A 24,384-nucleotide genomic window follows, 5' to 3' on the forward strand; every position below is an offset into this window, starting at 1 on the left:
ACGTACCGATTCCATGGCACATGGTTTATGAACTAATATGCAAAATGACGCCGGATTCAAAATGTATACAGTATACAAAATTCTTACAACCAATAGAATGTTATATACAGTGCCTTGCGAAAGTATTCGGCCCCCTTGAACTTTGCGACCTTTTGCCGCATTTCAGGCTTCAAACATAAAGATATAAAACTGTATTTTTTTGTGAAGAATCAACAACAAGTGGGACACAATCATGAATTGGAACAACATTTATTGGATATTTCAAACTTTTTTAACAAATCAAAAACTTAAAAATTGGGCGTGCAAAATTATTCAGCCCCTTTACTTTCAGTGCAGCAAACTCTCTCCAGAAGTTCAGTGAGGATCTCTGAATGATCCAATGTTGACCTAAATGACTAATGATGATAAATACAATCCACCTGTGTGTAATCAAGTCTCCGTATAAATGCACCTGCACTGTGATAGTCTCAGAGGTCCGTTAAAAGCGCAGAGAGCATCATGAAGAACAAGGAACACACCAGGCAGGTCCGAGATACTGTTGTGAAGAAGTTTAAAGCCGGATTTGGATACAAAAAGATTTCCCAAGCTTTAAACATCCCAAGGAGCACTGTGCAAGCGATAATATTGAAATGGACGGAGTATCAGACCACTGCAAATCTACCAATGACCTGGCCGTCCCTCTAAACATTCAGTCCATACAAGGAGAAGACTGATCAGAGATGCAGCCAAGAGGCCCATGATCACTCTGGATGAACTGCAGAGATATACAGCTGAGGTGGGAGACTCTGTCCATAGGAAAACAATCAGTCGTGTATTGCACAAATCTGGCCTTTATGGAAGAGTGGCAAGAAGAAAGCCATTTCTTAAAGATATACATAAAAAGTGTTGTTTAAAGTTTGCCACAAGCCACCTGGGAGACACACCAAACATGTGGAAGAAGGTGCTCTGGTCAGAGGAAACCAAAATTGAACTTTTTGACAACAATGCAAAAAGTTATGTTTGGTGTAAAAGCAACACAGCTCATCACCCTGAACACACCATCCCCACTGTCAAACATGGTAGTGGCACAGCATCATGGTTTGGGCCTGCTTTTCTTCAGCAGGGACAGGGAAGATGGTTAAAATTGATATGAAGATGGATGGAGCCAAATACAGGACCATTCTGGAAGAAAACCTGATGGAGTCTGCAAAAGACCTGAGACTGGGACGGAGATTTGTCTTCCAACAAGACAATGATCCAAAACATAAAGCAAAATCTACAATGGAATGGTTCAAAAATAAACATATCCAGGTGTTAGAATGGCCAAGTCAAAGTCCAGACCTGAATCCAATCGAGAATCTGTGGAAAGAACTGAGAACTGCTGTTCACAAATGCTCTCCATCCAACCTCACTGAACTCGAGCTGTTTTGCAAGGAGGAATGGGAAAAAATGTCAGTCTCTCGATGTGCAAAACTGATAGAGACATACCTCAAGCGACTTACAGCTGTAATCAATTTGTAAGTCGCTCTGGATAAGAGCGTCTGCTAAATGACTTAAATGTAAATGTAAATGTAATCGCAGCAAAAGGTGGCGCTACAAAGTATTAACTTAAGGGGGCTGAATAATTTTGCACGTCCTATTTTTCCGTTTTTGATTTGTTAAATTTTTTTGAAATATCCAATAAATGTCGTTCCACTTCATGATTGTGTCCCACTTGTTGTTGATTCTTCACAAAAAAATACAGTTTTATATCTTAGATGTTTGAAGCCTGAAATGTGGCAAAAGGTCGCAAAGTTCAAGGGGGCCGAATACTTTCGCAAGGCACTGTATATAGGGGATAGAACCTCCCAGCTCTGCAGATTTAGCTGTGAAGAGACAGAATCATTAGATCATTTGTTTTGGTACTGTCCATAAGTAGCTTGTTTTCTTCAGGAATGGCTGAAGAATTGCAAACATTTACCTGGAGCAAACTCAACAAATAGCACTACTGGGTGATCTGAAAAGTCATAGTCAATCGATCAATAATGTAATATTTTTGGCCTCCCGGGTGGCACTGTAACGGCTTTCTTCCGTCGAAGGAGAGGAGGACCAAAATGCAGCATGGTTAGAGCTCATGGTTTTTAATAAGATAAACTAAACATGAACACAATTGCAAAAACAACAAACGTGGCAAAACCCGAAACAGTCCTATCTGGTGCAAAGAACACAAAGACAGGAAACAACCACACACAAACCCCAACACAAAACAAGCTACCTAAATATGGTACCCAATCTGAGACAATGACTAACATGCCTCTGATTGAGGCCTTACATAGAAACAGACAAACTAGACACACAACATAGAATGCCCACCCAGCTCACGTCCTGACCATCACTAAAACAAGGAAAACACAAAAGAACTATGGTCAGAACTTGACTGGCTGAGGTTGAAGAGGCACTGCTGCGCCTTCTTCACGATGCTGTCTGTGTGAGTGGACCAATTCAGTTTGTCTGTGATGTGTATACAGAGGAACTTAAAACTTGCTACCCTCTCCACTACTGTTCCATCGATGTGGATAGGGGGGTGTTCCCTCTGCTGTTTCCTGAAGTCCACAATCATCTCCTTAGTTTTGTTGACATTGAGTGTGAGGTTATTTTCCTGACACCACACTCAGAGGGCCCTCACCTCCTCCTTGTAGGCCGTCTCGTCGTTGTTGGTAATCAAGCCTACCACTATTGTGTCGTCCGCAAACTTGATGATTGAGTTGGAGGCGTGCGTGGCCACGCAGTCGTGGGTGAACAGGGAGTACAGGAGAGGGCTCAGAACGCACCCTTGTGGGGCCCCAGTGTTGAGGATCAGCGGGGTGGAGATGTTGTTACCTACCCTCACCACCTGGGGGCGGCCCGTCAGGAAGTTCAGTACCCAGTTGCACAGGGCGGGGTCGAGACCCAGGGTCTCGAGCTTCATGACGAGCTTGGAGGGTACTACGGTGTTGAATGCCGAGCTGTAGTCGATGAACAGCATTCTCACATAGGTATTCCTCTTGTCCAGATGGGTTAGGGCAGTGTGCAGTGTGGTTGAGATTGCATCGTCTGTGGACCTATTTGGGCGGTAAGCAAATTGGAGTGGGTCTAGGGTGTCAGGTAGGGTGGAGGTGATATGGTCCTTGACTAGTCTCTCAAAGCACTTCATGATGATGGAAGTGAGTGCTCAGTTACCTTAGCTTTCTTGGGAACAGGAACAATGGTGGCCCTCTTGAAGCATGTGGGAACAGCAGACTGGTATAGGGATTGATTGAATATGTCCGTAAACACACCGGCCAGCTGGTCTGCGCATGCTCTGAGGGCGCGGCTGGGGATGCCGTCTGGGCCTGCAGCCTTGTGAGGGTTAACACGTTTAAATGTCTTACTCACCTCGGCTGCAGTGAAGGAGAGACCTCATGTTTTCGTTGCAGGCCGTGTCAGTGGCACTGTATTGTCCTCAAAGCGGGCAAAAAAGTTATTTAGTCTGCCTGGGAGCAAGACATCCTGGTCCGTGACTGGGCTGGATTTCTTCCTGTAGTCCGTGATTGACTGTAGACCCTGCCACATGCCTCTTGTGTCTGAGCCGTTGAATTGAGATTCTACTTTGTCTCTGTACTGACGCTTAGCTTGTTTGATAGCCTTGCGGAGGGAATAGCTGCACTGTTTGTATTCGGTCATGTTACCAGACACCTTGCCCTGATTAAAAGCAGTGGTTCGCGCTTTCAGTTTCACGTGAACAGCTGCCATCAATCCACGGTTTCTGGTTAGGGAATGTTTTAATCGTTGCTATGGGAACGACATCTTCAACGCACGTTCTAATGAACTCGCACACCGAATCAGCGTATTCGTCAATGTTGTTATCTGACGCAATACGAAACATATCCCAGTCCACGTGATGGAAGCAGTCTTGGAGTGTGGAGTCAGCTTGGTCGGACCAGCGTTGGACAGACTTCAGCGTGGGAGCCTCTAGTTTTAGTTTCTGTCTGTAGGCAGGGATCAGCAAAATGGAGTCGTGGTCAGCTTTTCCGAAAGGGGGGCGGGGCAGGGCCTTATATGCGTCGCGGAAGTTAGAGTAACAATGATCCAAGGTTTTTCCACCCCTGGTTGCGCAATCGATATGCTGATAAAATTTAGGGTGTCTTGTTTTCAGATTAGCCTTGTTAAAATCCCCAGCTACAATGAATGCAGCCTCCGGATAAATTGTTTCCAGTTTGCAAAGAGTTAAATAAAGTTCGTTCAGAGCCATCGATGTGTCTGCTTGGGGGGGGATATATACGGCTGTGATTATAATTGAAGAGAATTCTCTTGGTAGATAATGCGGTCTACATTTGATTGTGAGGAATTCTAAATCAGGTGAACAGAAGGATTTGAGTTCCTGTATGTTTCTTTCATCACACCATGTCTCGTTAGTCATGAGGCATATTTCATGTATCGTTCATTTTCATTAAAGAACATGAGTTACCACCACGCCGCATTTTAGTCCGATCCTTGTTCTACCTCTTCGTCAGTGGAGGAGATAGAAGAGAGCCGTTACAGTTACTACATGATTCCATATGTGTTATTTCATAGTTTTGCTGGCTTCACCATTACTCTACAATTGAGAAAATAGTGAAAATAAAGAAAAACCCTTGAATGAGTAGTTGTGTCCAAACTTTTGACTGGTACTGTATATATATGTATGTACATGTATTTATATGTACAGTGGCTTGCGAAATTATTCACCCCACTTGGCATTTTTCCTATTTTGTTGCCTTACAACCTGGAATTAAAATATATTTTTATGGGGGGTTGGTATAATTTGATTTACACAAAGATGAAGAAGATATAAAATATTTTTTTTGTGAAACAAACAAGAAATAATACAAAAAAACTCTAAACTTGAGCGTGCATAACTATTCACCCCCCCCTCCACACTTCGTTGAGCCGCCTCTTGCAGAAATTACAGCTGCAAGTCTCTTGGGGTATGTCTCTATAAGCTTGGCACATCTAGCCACTGGGATTTTTGCCGATTCTTCAAGTCAGAATTGCTCCAGCTCCTTCATGTTGGATGGCTTCCGCTGGTGTACAGCAATCTTTAAGTCATACCACAGATTTTCAATTGGATTGAGGTCTGGGCTTTGACTAGGCCATTCCAAGACATTTAAATGTTTCCCCTTAAAACCACTTGAGTGTTGCTTTAGCAGTATGCTTAGGATCATTGTCCTGCTAGAAGTTGAACCTCCGTCCCAGTCTCAAATCTCTGGAAGACTGAAACAGGTTTCCCTCAAGAATTTCCCTGTATTTAGTGCCAGCCATCCATCATTCCTTCAATTCTGACCAGTTTTCCAGTCCCTGCCGATGAAAAACATTGCCACAGCATGATGGTGTTCTCGGGGTGATGAGAGGTGTTGGGTTTGCGCCAAACATAACATTTTCCTTGATGGCCGAAAAGCTCAATTATAGTCTCATCTGAACCGGGGTATCTTCTTCTATATGTTTGGGGAGTCTCCCACATGCCTTTTGGTGAACACCAAACGTGTTTGCTTATTTTTTCTTTAAGCTGTCACGCCCTGACCTTAGAGATCCTTTTAATTCTCTATACTATGTTTTCTATTTCTTTGTTGGCCTGGTATGGTTCCCAATCAGAGGCAGCTGTCTATCGTTGTCTCTGATTGGGGATCATATTTAGGCAGCCTTTCCCCACCTGTTGTTTTTGGGATCTTGTTGTTGTGTAGCTGCCTGTGAGCAGCCCAGAACGTCACGTTTCGTTTTCTTCTGCATTGTTTTTGGTGAGTTGCATATTTATTAAACATGTGGAACTTGAAGTACGCTGCGCCTTGGTCCATTCACTCAGACGATCGTGACATAAGCAATGGCTTTTTCCTGGCCACTCTTCCATAAAGCCCAGCTCTGTGGAGTGTACGACTTAAAGTGGCCCTATGGACAGATACTCCAATCTCCGCTGCGGAACTTTGCAGCTCCTTCAGGGTTGTCTTTGGTCTCTTTGTTGCCTGTCTGATTAATGCCCCTCTTGCATGGTCCGTGAGTTTTGGTGGGCCCTCTCTTGGCAGGTTCATTGTAGTGCCATATTCTTTCCATTTTTTATAATGGATTTAATGGTGCTCCGCAGGATGTTCAATGTTTCGGATATGTTTTATAACCCAACCCTGATCTGTACTTCTCCACAACTTTGTCCCTGACCAGTTTGGGGAGTTCTTTGGTCTTCATAGTGCCGCTTGCTTAGTGGTGCCCCTTGCTTAGTGGTGTTGCAGACTCTACTGAGATCTACTGTATGTATGTATGTATGTATGTATGTATGAATGTATGTATGTATGTATGTATGTATGTATGTATGTATGTATGTATGTATGTATGTATGTATGTATGTATGTATGTATGTATGTATGTATGTATGTATGTATGTATGTATGTGTGCATATGTATAAATATATTTGCAAAACAATATATGTGGATTGGAAGTGATGAAGACAAAAACATTGATGGAAGCTACAATCTATCTGCAACATTCAACATCTACCCCCTAAAAAATACACTAATGAATAAATATTCTTTCTATGGAAATGGATAAATGGGAATTTACGATCCATGTAGATATATTAGAATGGTCTCAGTTATATGAACAGACGCTAGAAGACGAGAAGTAAGTACAGGGAGTGAAGATTTCATGGATAAACTGACATATAACAAAACAAGAACAGCGCATGGACAGGGGGATCAAAACGACATTAATGCAAACACTGGGAAGAAACTAAGGAAGTGACAGATATAGGGGAGGCAATCAATAAAGGGAGCCTGACGGGCCTGGGAGCCCAAGGCGTGGGAGCCCGACCAGCCAGCCCGAGGCGTGGGAGCCCGACGTGCCGGCCCGAGATGTGTTAGCTCGACGTGGGATGGGAGCCCGACCAGCCAGCTGAGGTGTGGGAGCCCGGCGTGCCGGCCTGAGGTGTGGAGTGCCGGCCCGAGGCATGGGAGCCCGACGTGCTGGACCAAGATGTGTTAGCTCGACATGCCGGCCCGAGAGGTGGGAGTCTGACGGGCCGGCTGAGACATGGCGTGGGATGGGAGCCTTATGAGCCGACTGAGGCGTGGGAGCCCGACAAGCCGGCTGAGGAATGACATGGGATGGGAGCCTGCCAAGCCAACCAAATAAAAAAAAACTCTCGAGCCAGCTAAGGTATGGAAGCCCGACGAGCCAGCTGAGGCACCCCTGGTACCTGGGCGTGAGGTCACCAACCCCAACAAAAATCAAAAACTCCCTGATGCATTCTGTAGTAAGGACAGATGCTGGGAGACGAGAAGCAAGTACAGGGAGTGAGGATTAATGGATAAACGGACATACAGTTGAAGTCGGAAGTTTACATACACTTATTGTGGGAAGGCTACCCAAAACGTTTGACCGAAGTTAAACAATTTAAAGGCAATGCTACCAAATACTAATTGAGTGTATGTAAACTTCTGACCCTCTGGGAATGTGATGAAAGAAATAAAAGCTGAAATAAATAATTCTCTCTACTATTATTCACATTCTTAAAATAAAGTGGTGATCCTAACGGAAGGGAATTTTTACTAGGATTAAATTCCAGGAATTGTGAAAAACTGAGTTGAAATGTATTTGGCTAAGGTGCATGTAAACTTCCAACTATATAACAAAACATAGAACAGCATCTGGAAGAACAGTGTTTGGACAGGGGGATCAAAACGATGGACAGGGGTAACAAAATGACATAAATGCAGACATGGGGAAGAAACTGAGGAAGTGACAGATATAGGAGAAGCAATCAATTAAGTCATAGAGTCCAGGTGAGTCCCATGAAGTGCTCATGCGCGTAATGATGGTGACAGGTGTGCGTAATGATGGGTCGCCTGGCACCCTCGAGCACCAAAGAGGGGGGAGGGGGAGAAGTGACATCAGTAACATAAAAAGTTGTGAATAACTTAATTCTTTGCCCTTGGTGAACTTTTCCAATGTGTTTGCAATGAGCACGGTAAAAACCTGTGGGTATGCATAAAACAGGGACACAAGGAACCAACTTGAGTTGAATCGTGGAAAATTGCCTTTGAGAACCTGATTTTGGCTGGTGGAATAGAGGCTAATTGAATTTTTGCTGCCGAACATTATTCTCTAAAAGACCATGGGGGTTGAGTTTGATATGACATCAGCCCTGTTTGCTTTGTAGTAGTAGAACAAATAGGCAGTGCACTAAATAGGAGATAGAGTGCCATTTGAGACGCAGCCATAGACTGCATATCATCCTGTTGATAGGGGAATGTCATACACTCAGGATGACAGTAACCAACGAGGTGTCTATTTCCTGTATGCACAGTATGTCTACAAGACTGCATATGTACCACCAGCATATAACAACTCTCTCCACTTCATCAAGTCTGCATCCCAAATGGCAACCTATTCCCTATATAGTGCATTGCTTTTTACCAGAGTATACAATCACCCAGGAGAAAAGAAAAGATACAGAAAAATAAACACCCCCCACAGAGAATAGACAAAACATTGACATAACAAGAACAGGCATCAACAGGTTAGGCTGAGCCTTTCACTAACTGGTTGGCTGGGTAGGTGCTCTATTATTCCAGTGAGGAAGTAGTTGGTTGGCATTTGTCAGTTTCCAGACAGTGAATAGATCCATGTGGAGTATTTGTATAGCTAGACCAGGCTCGCTGTGGAGAGGAGTGGGTTAACTTGACCAGAGAGCAGACCTGGTTGTGTAGCTGTGGAGTGGGTTAGCTTACACTAGTCTTTAGCGCTTGACCAGAGAGCAGTGATGGAAGTGATAGATTAGAATAGATACTTTATGGACAGGTGGATGGCCCCCACTGTTAGCACTGACCCGCTCGCCAGGCAGGGAGGGCTCTTACCTCTCACATATAGGTTGGCTGGAGCCGAGTAGCGGGTCCCGGCGCTGTTGACCGCCACACACTCGTACTTGCCCTGGTCCGACTCCTCGCTGTTTTCTATTTGGAGAGCTCCTGAAGGGAGAGGACACACTGTCAAGGCTCAGAGTCCACTCAGATGGATACATGGTTTTCATATCAAATGGCACCCTATTCCCTACATAGTGCACTATTTTTGACCAGAGCCCTATTCACCCTGGTCAAATGTAGTGCACTATATAGGGAGTAGGGTGACATTTAGGAAAATGCAGTTAATGCACACTGAAATGTGTGTTCAGACTTACACTACTTCAAACTCACACACACACACACACACACACACACACACACACACACACACACACACACACACACACACACACACACACACACACACACACACACACACACACACACACACACACACACACCTTGCCAAAACAAAAATACAAATAACCAAGCTGACTTTTCATACACGTACAGCATATATCAGAACAACTGACGTTTTGAAAACGGACCCATCCAGCAGACAGACATTTTGGCAACATTGAGAAAGACCAAAGCATAGACAGGTAAGAGGACATTACACTTCTTATTAGGGACCTAAATACTGCAGAAACGATGCAATATCAAGTTTCATGAAGTACCCATAAGTGGTAATTAACAGGAACTATAGCTCAGCCTGACGTTACAGTAAGACTGGACAGAGGAGAAAAGCAAAACAAGTAAGAAAAATACAGTAATTTAAAAGTGAGGAATTCTAAACCTGCTGTCTCATAAACAAGAAAACTTATCTTTATCTTCTCACTTGTCAATTCTAAAGTCAAATACAGGCCTAAGCCATTCTGTGAGTAATGACAATGTCAGTACAGAGAGATGGGAATCCCTAAGAGTTCTGCTGTACTTCAACGATCTCCCCATCACTCTGCCAAAGCTTCAGCCTTCAGCCTCACAGATTAACTAGCCACAAATCACTAATCAATTCTGCTTTGTTCACCACTGATTAGTTCTTATCGCCTGCTCTACTGTTAGTGACAGTGGGGACGGCGACCATTTTTCAAACAGTGAGGAAACAAATGAGTTCAAACAGACTAGGGGAGTGAAAGACTCTTTTATTCCTACTCTCGTCGACAGTCCTCTTTGGCCGTCCCTGTCTAAAACGGATGACACATGAAGACTGGATCAGGAACATAACACTTACCTGTTCCTGCTCACTCAGAGTGATCACGTGGTTTATCATTTTCTTTGACCATTTACCAAAGCATTTTCCTTTATACAATGAACAATTATTCATATACAGTCGACTCAGGATCGATTTTGACAGACAACATGACTGTGTGTCTGGTGTTCATGTACAGGGATGCTCTTGACCGTGATGTTACACACATCATGCAGTTTGAGATCAGTGGCGGAATATTAATAGAAAATAAACGTGAGAATATATTTCAGAAAAGGAATCTGAAATGCATCATATGGGATGAGTTTGTCACACAGCTGCTGATAACATTTGGACATAGAAGAAAAAAAATGTGTGGTGACATCCATGTGAATCTGGAGTTAGGTGAGATGGATGGGCGCCCAGAGATATCTTCATCCAGCAGCCACCATTGTTACGTCAATCATCTAGAGCAGGGGTGTCAAACATACGGCCCGCGGGCCGGAACCGGCCCCCAAGGAGGTTCGATCAGGCCCGCAGGATAATTTGAAAGTGGAAAAAAATGCATAAAAGACATGGAATTAATTTTTTTTTTTTTTAAGACAAGCCGCATCACTGAGACAGACTGAAAACAGCAGACGGTATCAATGCGCCATCTGCTGCTTTTTACGACGTTGTTAAGATTGTTAATGTCTCTACCTCTCCACTACACCCTCATTAGCCAAAATGTCGTTATCCAAACGGAGAAAAGTAGATAAGGAGTGTAGAATTTTCAAAGAAAAATGGACCACGTCCTATTTATTTACAGAGATGCACGGAAAACCTTTGTGCTTGGTGTGTTTGCAACAAGTTTCGGTATTGAAGGAATATAATATTCGACGCCACTACGAGACTCATCACAGCGAAAAATATGACGGCTTGCAAGGACAACTGAGAAGAGATAAGATTAACGAATTGCTGGCGGGTCTGAGGAAACAGCAGTCAACTTTCATCCAGAGCCGAGAAGTCAGTGAAGCAGCGGTAAAAGCCAGCTACCTAATTGCTAGCGAAATAGCATTAGCATCGAAGCCGTATTCCGACGGTGACTTTGTTAAACGATGCATGATGAAGGCGGCTGAACTTGTATGTCCCGAGAAGCGACAAGCTTTTGCCAATATTAGCATGACGAGGAATACTATAGCAGAGAGGATTTCGGAACTATCGGCAGATTTAGACAGTCAATTGAAACAGAGAGTCAAGTCATTTATTGCATTTTCCGTGGCAATTGACGAGAGCACTGACATCACAGACGTGGCCCAACTGGCCATATTTATTCGAGGAGTTGATGAGACATTGACTGTTACTGAAGAGTTTCTTGAGTTGGTGCCAATGATGGACACCACAACAGCCGAGGACATTTTCGGCTCTGTCCTTGCTGCATTGGACAGAGTTGGAGTGGACTGGTCCCGCTGTCAGCCTGGCTACAGACGGCGCGCCATCCATGGTCGGAAAGAAAGCAGGTGTCGCGACAAAGTTCAAAGACAAAGTACAAGCCCTTAATGGAGGAGATCGTTTCTGGACATTTCACTGTATTTTGCACCAGGAGGCATTGTGTTGCAAGTCGCTGAAAATGGACCACGTCATGGAGGTGGTTGTTCGCACTGTAAATTTCATCCGGTCCAGAGGTCTGAACCATCGTCAGTTTGACAAACTTCTCAGCGACAGCAACATTACCCACAGCCTGCCATACCACACTGAAGTGAGATGGTTAAGCCGAGGCGCTGTGCTGAGGCATTTCTTTGATCTACGAGAGGAAATCGGACAGTTCATGGAGAAAAAGGGAAAACCGTGTTGGAATTACAATCTCAGGAATGGCTACGGGACCTTGCATTCTTGGTTGATATTACTGAACACTTGAACAATCTGAACAAAATGTTGCAAGGCCGCAAAAAGTTGTCACACAGTTTTCTGACAACATACATGCATTTAAGTTGAAGCTGACTTTGTGGGAGATGCAACTGGCAAATGGCAACCCTGCCCTGATTTTATCAGTATCTACTACCAGGGTACCCCAAATTAACAGCCCTGGCTGCTAAAATTTTGTGCATGTTTGGGACAACCTACCTTTGTGAACAAATTTTCTCAGTGATGAATATCAATAAAACAAAAATGCGTTCAAGGCTCACAAACAAGCACTTAAATGACATTCTGAAAGTGACAGCTAGTCAGGACATGACACCTGGTGTTGATGCACTTGTACAGGCCAAAAGATGCCAAGTTTCAGGTACAAATACAAGTCCAGACTAGACTAACACCTTTAAAATGCTGCCTTAGATACTGTTTGCATTGAAAGAATACAGCTCTGTGAAGATGAATCCTTACTGTGGTGATTTAAAAAATGTGCACTTTAATGTTAGTCAGCAGCTTCAAAACAAAAGTTGTGTGATGGAATTCTACTGTTCATACAACTCCATACATTTTCAGTATGTATTGTATGTGTATGTATGTTTCATGTATGAAGTTTACAGATTTACAGGACAGGCGAACACTTTCTTCATTACACATTTAAAATCACTCTCCTTAGTTTGTAAGGTGTACGCAGGGATTACATTTAGATTTTATATGCGTATGTGTAAGTGGTTTAAAAATTCCTTTCTTTAAAAGTCTCATTTAATCTTAAAGTGCATTACTATATTTTTCAGTACCAATTAAAGTTTTGTGCCTTTGTACAATCAGTGGGATCAGTTGCAATGCATATTTGTGAATGATAAAAGTAAATTGCACATTTGTCTAAGGAAATATGAGGTGTTTCATGAAATGTTTTGTAAAAGGATAGTTCATTAAATTTCAATATTTTCCTAATGTTCTTGTGCTTCTTTACACCAAAACAAAGGAAAGACATGATATTTTGGTTATTTATAGCAGAGTATGGTATAATTTTAATGGTCCGGCCCACTTGACATCTCCCTAGGCCGTATGTGGCCCACGATGCGAAATGAGTTTGACACCCCTGATCTAGAGGATTCTGCCTGAGATGTGTATCCTGCTGCTACAAACGTCACATATACGCAGACAAGCCTCCGAAGCCCCCCCACACACACACACAGAGCCCAACTCAGGTAAGACTTTCTTCGATGTACAGTTCTCTTTCCAAGCTCTTAGCTTTCTCCCTCTAGCCTTAACTTCTAGTGATCAACGCTTGGTGTAGGCTAGGGCAATCCTGTTTCCGATGTGCGGAGAGCAGAGGAATGCAGCAGTGGCTGGTTATTGCCTCATAGTTACATCTGGAAAAGGATAATATGTATTATCCTTTTCCATTCCTCTTTAACTGGATCTTGTGGAATAGTGCACTACTTTTGTCAAGGGCCCATTGGGCTCCGGTCAAAAGTAACGCAATATAGCGAATATAGTGCCATTTGGAACACGTTTCCTTTCAACACGTTTTCATGGCAGTGAGACCCCTTGATGAGATGAGATGTTCTTTATCTCTGGAGAGAGACGACGAGGTGAGCAGCAGGCAAATTGGGAAGTTCCTACTGACCCAATCACCAAAGCCTGCTCTCGCTTTTCTCCCTTGTATAAAATGAGCCAGAGGTATAAGACAACTTCTCAGTCAGAGAGATGGTCTGCTTCCCCAATGGCACCCTATTCATAGTGCACTACTTTTTGACTAGGGCACTATGTAGGAAATAGGGTGCCATTTGAGGCGCAGACATGGAGATTTTAGGACCCTCAATAAAGAGTGTAGCTAGCTGCCAGAAGTTCCACTCTCACTCTGCCCAAAGAAGTTGAATCTTTAATAATGCAATCTAGTACCTCTTCCTCCTTCCTGCCTCTGACTACAGCCTCTCAGGACAGTGCTCAGACAGGGGTCATCGTTGACCACCTCTAAAACACATCACAGACTACTAATCATAGCAGGTGTCAATCCCGCCATACATTGGGAATGGAAATACAGTAACGTCAGGCTCATCGCGAGGAGTCTAGGAATATAAAAACTGAAAGAGTGGTCAAGAGATCACGATCCACGCTCAGGATAGAGCTGCAATTCAAAATATTAATCATATGTTTTGTTAATCTACAGTTTAAGCAGGTCCATCTTTCTATGAGGTTACAGTTTTCTTAGGTGAACGTTAAGACGGTTTAATTTGAGTGGGATGTGTAGTAAGGATTTTGTAGATTCGTTATTTGACGTTTGTGTTTTTAGAGGTGCCATTGACCAGACAGACTTACAAAGGGTCATGTACTGATGTGGAGAAGGAGTCAGGGCCCAGAGAGAGAGTGAGACAACTGGTGATGAGGACATTGTGAGGTGAAAGGAGGAGGGAATGGAGGAGGATAATGAGGAGGAGGACAGGAAGGATGACGTGAGTGGACAGTTTTTTGTGTACCCAGCATTCTTACCTCTGATTGGTGTACCACCTGGAGAGGTAATTTGAATGCAAATAAGATTAGAGAGAAGCATTAGTACAAAGATGAAAGAAAGAATAAAGAGAAGAAACCGCAGAGTGAAGAAGAACTTGAGTATTGAATTCCAGAAGCTATTTCTCCCTCAACACGTTTATAAAACAAATTGCTTTTCAAATTTCTGGATATTACACAATTTTGTGTTTTGTTGTGTTGGGTGAGAGTACCCAGAGTGGTAACAGAGTGGTAACCCGACTAAGGGGCAAGATTCTACTTCTGGTCTGCACTTGCCTGCTGTGTGCTATAATCCGGACTCTTTATGTTATCTACACCTGGATATTTGTTTTCTCCCCATCATTTTTTACGCTGTACACCTGGCTATTTGTGCTACTGAGCTGCGGGTCTGCTATGATTGCAAAGCTACTTATTCTCCCCACCTGCTTGTTCGTGTTAACACCTGGCCATCAACATCAACCTTGAATAGTGATCCGCCGTTCACCCAAAACAGGCCTGTTTCTGGCTGTTACCTAAGACATTCTGATAAGGTCTACGGACTAACTCTAGACAGGTTAACTAATCTGGGCTGTTTAGCTTCCTGTCGTAACGAGGTTAACACCAACACAGGCTACAACAGTATCTGATGTAATACTAAGAAACCTGTGCCCTGGAATACAATAGCCTAAGTTGTGATATTGCTGCTGCATTGTGAGAGAAAGTCTTAGGTGGGTGCAGTGTTATTCTTTTTTCTTTGTGGACCACCCTCTAACTAATTAGCTGCATAAATAATATATTGTTTGATTCCATTGATTATTCTTGTAGTTGTTAGTACGGGGTCATTTGGGCATATTTAGTCATATGCGACAAACGTTGGAGGAGTCGGTTTGGTTACTATACAGATACACACGATCTGGATAATAAATCCAAACCAGTATCCACTCATTAAACAGGAGAATAGAGGTGGAGAAGAGGGGTTGAGAAAAGAGGACGGAGAGCCCCCTAAAAGCTGTGTGTCCCATGTTGATGAGGTCATCAGCAGCTTAAAGAGGACTGGGTCTACGCTGAGACCTGCCAGGACAGACATACAGCCTCCATGTACTGAGCCCAGGTTGGTTCAGTATGAATATCACATGCTTTGTCCATGACAGATTTCAGTGTAGCAGGTACTAGGTAAATTGTGAAAAATAATAGTACTTTATTATGTTTTCGCAATATCCTGGATACAGTAGGCAGGTATTCATTTTCCTATATGTTGAAGAAATACATTGGGGTTAATGCACAACAATAACCTATTACCGTGGATTTAATTAGTCCATGCTCTGCCTTCACAAGGACATAATATTATGACCGTATATATTTAACACATTTTATCATGTCATCATTATCCATATACATATTCATAATAATTCAAGGATGGCATAATACAACTCAGCTAATTATGTTTCTAGCAGGCTGCAGTGGAGAGAATCACCAATCACCTAAGCTGTGTCCCTAATGACCCTCTATTTCCTATATAGTGTACTACATTTGAATAAAGCCCATTTCAAAAGTATTGCACTATAAAGGGAATGAGGTGCACTATAAAGAGGAAAAGGTGACATTTGGGATCCAACCCTGGTGAGTCAGGAGGACCCAGAAGAGTTTGAGTGACTACTCCACACACAGAGCCGTGGCCTGGTGCACCTGCTACTCCAGGAGTATTTCCCGGAAAGAATAGAGGTATAGCCACTTCTAGAGACACTAATCCTCCTCCTCTTCCACTCCTACTCCTCTCCCACACCTCTCTTCCTCCCTATCAGATCCCCAGGACAGCAGAAGAGGAGTGTCAGGATGAGTGTCTGTTTGCTTTTTGTGTGGCCTGCATTGTAAACAGTGTTGATCGATGTCAGGGGCCAGACTTCCTGGTTTGGACAAGCCTATCGGTAATTACCGGGAGACAATGCCATGTTTAAGTCTGCATCCCAAATGTCACCCTATGTAGGGAATAGCATGCCATTTGGGATGCAGCCTTAGTAGACGGGGGATAGAGCTCTGAGCTTCATTTGACGCAAAGGACACATACTGACTTGTCTTTCATTTGCTACCAGAGTGCAAAGGTCTCAAATGGAAAATTTTGGCTATTAGCATTCCTTGATGGATAAAAGGTCCTATAATAGGGATACTAATTTATGAGCAAATGTAATCTCACGAGCGCGTAATGAATTGTATTGGAACAAATAAATTGCTTGAATGTCAAGTTGACCTCTGACAGACATTTAGCGAACGGGCAGCACTTAAACAAGAAGATAAAAAAGAGACATGCCCATTTGGGCTTGACTGCAGTGGGATTATTGTGCATCCCAAATGGTACACTTTTCCCTACATAGTGCCCTACTTTTGACCAGAACCCAGGGCTCTGGTCAAAAGTAGTGCACTATGATGGGAATAAGGTTACAGTTAGGATGCAGCCGATGTGTGACGAGGAAGGCAAGCCAGCGCCATGAACCAAATTGAAGAAAATTGCTGTGCTGTCATGTTAATAATACATCATGGCGGGAGGATCTGTCTTCACCTGAGGCCTCTGCAGCTGAAGCCTGCCTGGGGAAATCCTCCAGCTTCCACAGGCTTCAAAGCTACACATAGCCTGTGTCCCAAATGGCATCCTACTCTCTTTATATCCCTTTATAGTGCACTGCTTTTGACCAGAGCCCTATAGAGCTCTATATGGGGATACGGTGCCATTTACAATGCAGACCAGAGATATCCTACAGCTTCTCTCAGCCTTTCCTCTCTCTGTGTCTGTGGATAGGAGCCAGAGGTGAAACACTGCAATTATACCTCTGTTTCTATATTATATTCTATGCTGCCAGAGCTGGGGTTCAAGAGTTGATGCCTATCTGGAATGCTTTTGGAGGTTGCATTGATGCTAAGGGTTTAGGGAGTAGGGACCCAGACTCCAACATATCTGTGAACTGTTTCCCCCTCAAAACTGACTGTATAGGGAGGGGCCTAGGCCTATATAGGCATATAGTACAAAGGTATGAAGTGCACAGCCGGGCAGCTTTGCTGCACCTGCCTTACTGACGAAATAAGTGCTTGGAAACAGGCCTTTCTGAGTTGTACTGAGCCTTGTGGTTGTTTATAATTTTAAGACGAATGGCTGCCTGCATCTGGTACTGAAGGCACCACAGGCACAGAACAGCAGCAGCAATCCCTTTCAGGAGCCACTGGGGGAATTACAAAGCTGTATGCAGTTAAATGAATGTAGAAAAACATTTATTCACAACTTTAAGGAGTGATTTGGCAATTACATTTTAAATGTAGAAAATACATTCTACACAAATAAATGTATATTCTCATCATTGTTCAACACAGCGTTGGAATATATATTGAATTTTAGTGATTTTATTGGGTGTGTTTGACATGGTGCAAAATACTGTGTATGTGTGTGTGTGTTTTTCAGAAATAACCATGTACAGTATGTGGGGACCGTGTGGAGACTCTGTACCTGAGCGGAGCTGCTTGATTCTTCCGTTGCTGCTGTTGATATCTACAGGGAGGAAGTCCTTGAACCAGGAAATCTCTGGGTCGGGGTTGCCACTGGCAGCACACAGCATTGTGGCTGTACGGGTCCGCTCTACAACTTTCAGCTGGGGTCCCATATCTATGGTGGGGAACCCATGGGGAATCTGGTCCTCTGGAGACACAGAGAGAGAGTGGTGGTTAGTGTATATGATATACTGTATATAATACAATGATAGTTTTAAGGTAAGTGGACCCTGACACGAGTGAACATAGCTTGCTGGTCGTCCCTGGTATAAAAAAGTTGAGAAACACTGAACGAAGGCACCAGTCATCCATTAAATGCATTCTCTCTCACACACACACGCATGCACACACGCGAGCACACGCACACACACAGCCTGTGACTTCTTTCCTTCACATCTTGATATGTGAGACCACCCAATCAGTCATGGTCTGTGGTCTCCTCTGTGATTGGCCTGTTCATCCCACAGCCTTGAGCTGCAGTGAGGTGGTTGCCTTTAAAACACTGTGAAATACACCCCCAATGTAAATATCGCTAGGCCAAGGCATGACTAATCCACCTATGGAATTTCTCGTCATGGATCTGTGGAGAGTGAAGCCGGAGTGCGAGACGCAATTTCACTCTGGATGAATTGCCTTCAGATAGAGAGTGTCCCCTGCTTTCCCAGGTATGATCATCTGGAAGGATAAGTGTGGTCAAATGCCAGCCTCTGCCAAATTCTGCATAAAAACGTAACACAATCAATGCCTGAAATCACTTTCCATGCTTCCCTCCTTCTCCCTTGTGTGTGAAAAGAGGAAATTACACCCCATCTCCAGGTACTCTGGAAAAGGAAAGCTCTGAAGGAAATAAGTTGGAAGGACCTTGAATTAACTGATGCAGAAGCTTAGGATATCTATACTATATACTGTAAGTAAACTGGTGAAGACAGGACCAGGACAAGGATCAGTACCAGGCATAAACTTTTTGTTGTTGTACTTTTTACCCCTTTTTCATGATATCCAATTGGAAGTTAGAGTCTTGTCCCATCGCTGCAACTCCCGTACGGACTTGGGAGAGGTGAAGGTTGAGAGCAAAGTGTCCTCCGAAACACGACCCCGCCGAGCCACAGTGCTTCTTGACACACTGCTCCCTTAACCCGGAAGCCAGCCTCACCAATGTGTCGGAAGAAACACCATACAACTCTGGCAACCGAGCGTCAGCGTGCATGCGCCCGGCCCGCCACAAGGAGTCACTAGAGCGCGATGGGATAAGGACATCCTGGCCGGCCAAGCCCTCCCCTTACCCGGATGACGCAGGGCCAATTGTGTTCCGCCTCACGGGTCTCCTGGTCGCGGCAAGCTGCGACATAGCCCGGGATCAAACCCGGATCTGTACTGATGCCTCTAGCACTGTGATGAAGTGCCTGCTGCGCCACTCGGGAGGCTCAAGCTTCATGTTTTTATTGAAACCTGTTTAATTCGCTGTGTTTTGCTGTTTAAATAAAAACTCAACTCTGAAACAGTATTGTTAATCGAATCCTGCCCCTTTGCCAAGTTTGTTGCCTTTACAGTAATTAACAGGCTTCAATGGGACAAGCTAGAGTACAGTAACTTGAACGCTTGATGGATAAGTGACATTGCAAAAGACATCGGCAACCGTGACAGACAGCAGCCAAGCCCGTATTGATGAGCAAGGGGATGTGACAACAGTACATACGTCCCAAATCACACCCTATCTCCTATGTAGTGCAGTACTTTTGGCCAGAACTGTGTGGTACCCGGTCAAAAGTAGTGCACTATAAAGGGAATGGGGTACCATTTGGGGACGCATGCCACTACCTGTTGTTACCCTTGTTTGACAGTAACCTGAGGCAGTGTGAACAATGGTGACACTGTGATTCTGTCAATACCAGGTACTACAGAGGGGAAAGTCAATAGCAGGTAGTGTAAAGAGGGGGTAATTTCTTAGGATGAGGTTGTCTATTAGTCCTGCAAAGAAACAGAATGGGAAAGGGAAGGAAAAGTGCATACCTCGTCAGTTGGACAACTAAATCCATTTAATGTGTCTTCTGCATTTAACCCAACCCCCTTGAATCAGAGCAGAAAACCTCAAGTGTGAAAGGACAATAGATGTGTCCCCAATGGCACCCTATTTCCTTTATAGTGCCCTACCTTTGGCCAGAAACCTATGGGTCATTTTTGGTTAATTTGGGATGCACACAATGATGCAAACGTCTGGCTCAGAAGAGTACAGAAGAGTTCAGAGAGACACTGGGAAACCCTTTAATAGAGAGACAGGCTGTGAAAGGGAGGTGGGATACCATGGAGAGAAAGAGACACATGAACCCTGAGGACTCTGGGGAGGGGCTGGCTGGCTATGGGAAACAACTGTCATATGAATCAGGGGACTGATGAAAGGAGTTAGTTGGCTGGCTGGCAGTTTGGCAGACTGTCTTGCTGATTGTCACTGGGAAACACCTACCGTAGCCTATCACTGTTGCTCCACCCTGGGCTCTGAGGCTCTGACTTAGGTAAGAACTGCCTGTTCTCTCCCCCCTCACACAATAAGAGCTGGAGATCCATGAGTTGTCGTCTCCATACCCACTTTGAAAGAAGTTCATTGTCGACTGGCAAGGACGCCTGGAGGTTCTGTGAGGAACCATTCGCCCCGAGGAAGCCTTTGTCTTTTCAGTGTCTCACTAAGAGATGGCATACTGTAATAGTACCCCAAGGGGAGCTGGGGATGTGCCCTGGTCTTTATCAATATGGAGGAGAGGGAAGAAAGAGGGTAACGCAGCCTTCTTAGAATGCCATTGCAAATTATTTAAACGGTGTCAAATCCCATTCTTGCTGTCTTACCATCTCTGTCTCTGCTCCCATACCATACTTGGGAGAGAAAAAAGTCATTCACATGCCCCGCATGCTTCAGCAACTAATCCCATAGGTTTCTTTACTGTCGCGGTCTTAGGGGAATACTGACTGTCAACTTGTAGGAAACAACATCTACACTTCGCTGATCCTCATCACTGAGGACCCACAAGGGTGCATGCTCAGCCCCCTCCTGTACTCCCTGTTCACCCATCACTGCGTGGCCATGCATGCCTCCAACTCAATCATTAAGCTTGCAGACGACACAACAGTAGCGGGCTTGATTACCAACAACGACGAGACAGACTACAGGGAGGAGGTGAGGGCACTCAGAGTGTGGTGTCAGGAAAACAACTCAACGTCAACAAAACAAAGGAAATGATCGGGGACCTCAGGAAACAGCAGAGGGAGCAAGACATCTGCCATTTCCAGCTACAATAGTCATTTACAACACAAACAATGTCTACATTGTATTTCGAATCAATTTAATGTTATTTTAATGGACAAAAAAAAAGGTTTTTCTTTAAAAAACAAGGACATTTCTAAGTGACCCCACACTTTTGAACGGTAGTGTACGTTATTCCAGCAGCAGACTATGATCGTTAATGTCAAAAGTTGTACTGAAGTCTAAGACAGCCCCCACAATAATTTATCATCAATTTCTTTTATTGTCAATCATCAGTCATTTGTGCAAATGCTGTGCTTGTTGAGTGTCATTGCCTATAAGCGTACTGAAAGTCTCTTTGTCAATTTGTTTCCTGTGAAATTGCATTGTATCTGGTCAAACACCATTTTTCCCAGAAGTTTACTAAGGGTTGGTAATAGGCTGATTGGTCGGCTATTTGAGCCAGCAAAGGGGGCTTTACTATTCTTGAGCAGCGGAATTACTTTAGCTTCCCTCCAGGCCTGAGGGCACACACTTTCTAGTAGGCTTAACTTGAAGATGTGGAAAATAGGAGTGGCAATATCGTCCGCTATTATCCTCAGTTATTTTCCATCCAGATTGTCAGACCCCGGTGGCTTGTCAGTGTTGATGGACAACAATAATTTTTTCACCTCTTCCACACTGACTTTACGGAATTCAAAAGTACAATTCATGTCTTTCATAATTTGGTTTGATATACTTGGATGTGTAGTGTCAGCATTTGTTGCTGGCATGTCATCTCTAAGTTTGCTTATCTTGCCAATGAAAAAGTCATTAAAGTAGTTGGCAATATCAGTGAGTTTTGTGATAAATGAGCCATCTGATTCAATGAATGATGGAGCCGAGTTGGCTTTTTCCATTTAAGGTGCTCCAAATAATTTTACTATCATTCTTTATGTAGTTTACCTTTGTTTCATATTATAGTTTATTTTAATGTTATTTTGCTTAGTCACATGATTTTTCAATTTGAAATACATTTGCCAATCAGTTGGGCTGCCAGACTTACTTGTCATACATTTTACCTCATCCCTCTCAACCCATAAAATTCTTCAATTCCTCATCAATCCAAGGGGATTCAACAGTTTTCACAGTCATTTTCTTAATGAGTGCGTGCTTATTAGTAACTGGAATAGGCAATTTCAGAAATGTGTCAAGTGCAGCGTTGCTCCTCATTACACACCACAGACCAGCAAATATTCTTTACATAATCAACATATGAATCACTACAAAATGTATTGTATGACCTCTTACACTATATTAGGCCCAGCCTTTGGAACTTTAGTTTTCCTAGTTATGGCTATTATATTGTGATCACCACATCCTATGGATTTGGATACTGCTTTAAATCAAATTTCTGCAGGATTAGTAAACATGTGATCAATACGTGTTGATGATTTAATTCAATACTCTGGTAGGTTGACTGACAATCTGATTTAGGTTGCAGGCACTGTTTACAGTTTGAAGATTTTTCTTGAGTGGACAGCTTGATGAGAGCCAGTCAATATTTAAATCACCCAGAGAATATTCTTCTCTGTTGATATCACATACATTATCAAGCATTTCACACATATTATCCAGATACTGACTGTTAGCACTTGGTGGTCTATAGCAGCTTCCCACAAGAATGGGCTTTAGGTGAGGCAGATGAACCTGTAGTCATATTACTTCAACAGTATTTAACATTTGATCGTCTCTAAGCTTTATATGTACGTGGTTCTTTATACAGACCGCAACACCACCCCCGTTGGCATTTCTGTCTTTTCTGTAAATGTTATAACCATGTATTGCTACCTCTGTATCATCAAAGGTATTATCTTAGTGAGTTTCAGAGATACTCAGAATATGAATGTCATCTGCTACAAGCAAGTTATTGACTACATGGACCATGTTTCTCAGGCTGCATATGTTAATAGGGCTATTTGAAGAACCTTCTGGGTTGCTTGATTGTTTGTAATGCTTTACTGGGAAGCTTATCAGAAGTAGACTTGCTCATGTTATTTGTATTGGAGCTGAGAGGCCTTCCTACAATGGCACACCGCCTCAGTGCTAACAGTGTATCTCTGGTTCATAGGCTCATGATTAATGCATACAACAGAGGTTTTCAGGGAAATTAGGGGGACATAAATTAATCTACTTACATTGTGTCTGCCAACACCCCTAGAATAATGTACATGCAGCATTATGGATGCAGCATTATGACGACTCATTGTCACAATGGTAGGGATTAACTGAGCTGGTCTCGGGTCATTGATAAGTCATTGTTTCAACGCTGCCTTGAAATGCAGGAGCCAAGAGGATTTGGATGGACTCTGTCATTCCTGTAGAGTATCTTCTGTTTCCAGAAGGTGTCAAAGTTATCTACTTGTATACAAGTGACTCCAGCAGAGCTACAATAATATTTTAGCCAGATGTGTAATGCCAGTAGCCTGCTGAATCTTTCACACCCACGGTCCAACGATGGTACTGGACCTGAAATGATTGGTCGTTTTTTTGGAGTCTTTTAATGCTAAAATTAGTTCTTAAAAATACACTTGCAGATGTTCCGAAACTAGCCCTCCTGATGTCGTTTGACCTCATATGGACTACGACAGTGTCAGCTCCCGGCATCTGTCATAGAACAGTCAGTGGCAGCCTTGTGATATCCTGTACTTTTTGCCTTGTGAACTAAGATGTTTCTCACCATAGAGCTGCCTATGATGACAGCTGGCGATGTTAAATGGCAGCCTCACGGAATGATGAGGGTGGGAGCTCCGAGGATCTGAACCCAAGATAGAAGCCACTGGAGAAGGAGACAGGACAGAGGACGAAGACGTAGGTACTTCCGGATCCGATCTTGAATGGGAAGCCCCAAAGGAAGAAGGCGCTGGAACCTCTGGATCCAGGGCGGAAAAGACGTTTCTGGTCTGTGTCAGGTCGGGCTCAACATCTCCAAGGAGACCCCCGTTGCCAGAGGACGCTTACTTCAACTTCCACTGCGAGTGACGCATCTCCATGGTTGGTTGGCTGGGTCGAGAACAGCTTCGTTCTCCAGGGAAGGGGGAGACCCCTTCGGGGATGGTACCCTGCTGAGCACCGGCCAGAGAGCCGACACGGCGGCGACACTTCCACCAGACCAGAGCGGGGTCCGAATACTGAGGTGGAAGAAAAAGAAAAGTAGGCGGGTGTGGATTCCCCA

General features: G+C 43.7%; 1 protein-coding gene across 8 annotated transcripts in view; it reads right to left on the bottom strand.

The window, feature by feature from the left end:
• Positions 1 to 24,384, bottom strand: part of LOC118371478 (receptor-type tyrosine-protein phosphatase F) — a 430,463-nt gene that overhangs the window by 140,240 nt on the left and 265,839 nt on the right. For 4 of the 8 annotated variants that reach the window (XM_052480268.1, XM_052480267.1, XM_052480264.1 and 1 more), the window contains exons 5-7: positions 17,898 to 18,086; positions 14,411 to 14,428; positions 8,857 to 8,967 (exon numbers count right to left, since the gene is read on the bottom strand). In XM_052480268.1, the coding sequence (XP_052336228.1) occupies positions 8,857 to 8,967; positions 14,411 to 14,428; positions 17,898 to 18,086 (318 nt within the window). The remainder of the gene's footprint in view (positions 1 to 8,856; positions 8,968 to 14,410; positions 14,429 to 17,897; positions 18,087 to 24,384) is intronic. The other 4 variants (XM_052480269.1, XM_052480266.1, XM_052480270.1 and 1 more) reach the window with 1 other exon arrangement.

This window comes from Oncorhynchus keta, chromosome 26 (genome assembly GCF_023373465.1).
Source record: "Oncorhynchus keta strain PuntledgeMale-10-30-2019 chromosome 26, Oket_V2, whole genome shotgun sequence".
NCBI classification, from domain to species: domain Eukaryota; kingdom Metazoa; phylum Chordata; class Actinopteri; order Salmoniformes; family Salmonidae; genus Oncorhynchus; species Oncorhynchus keta.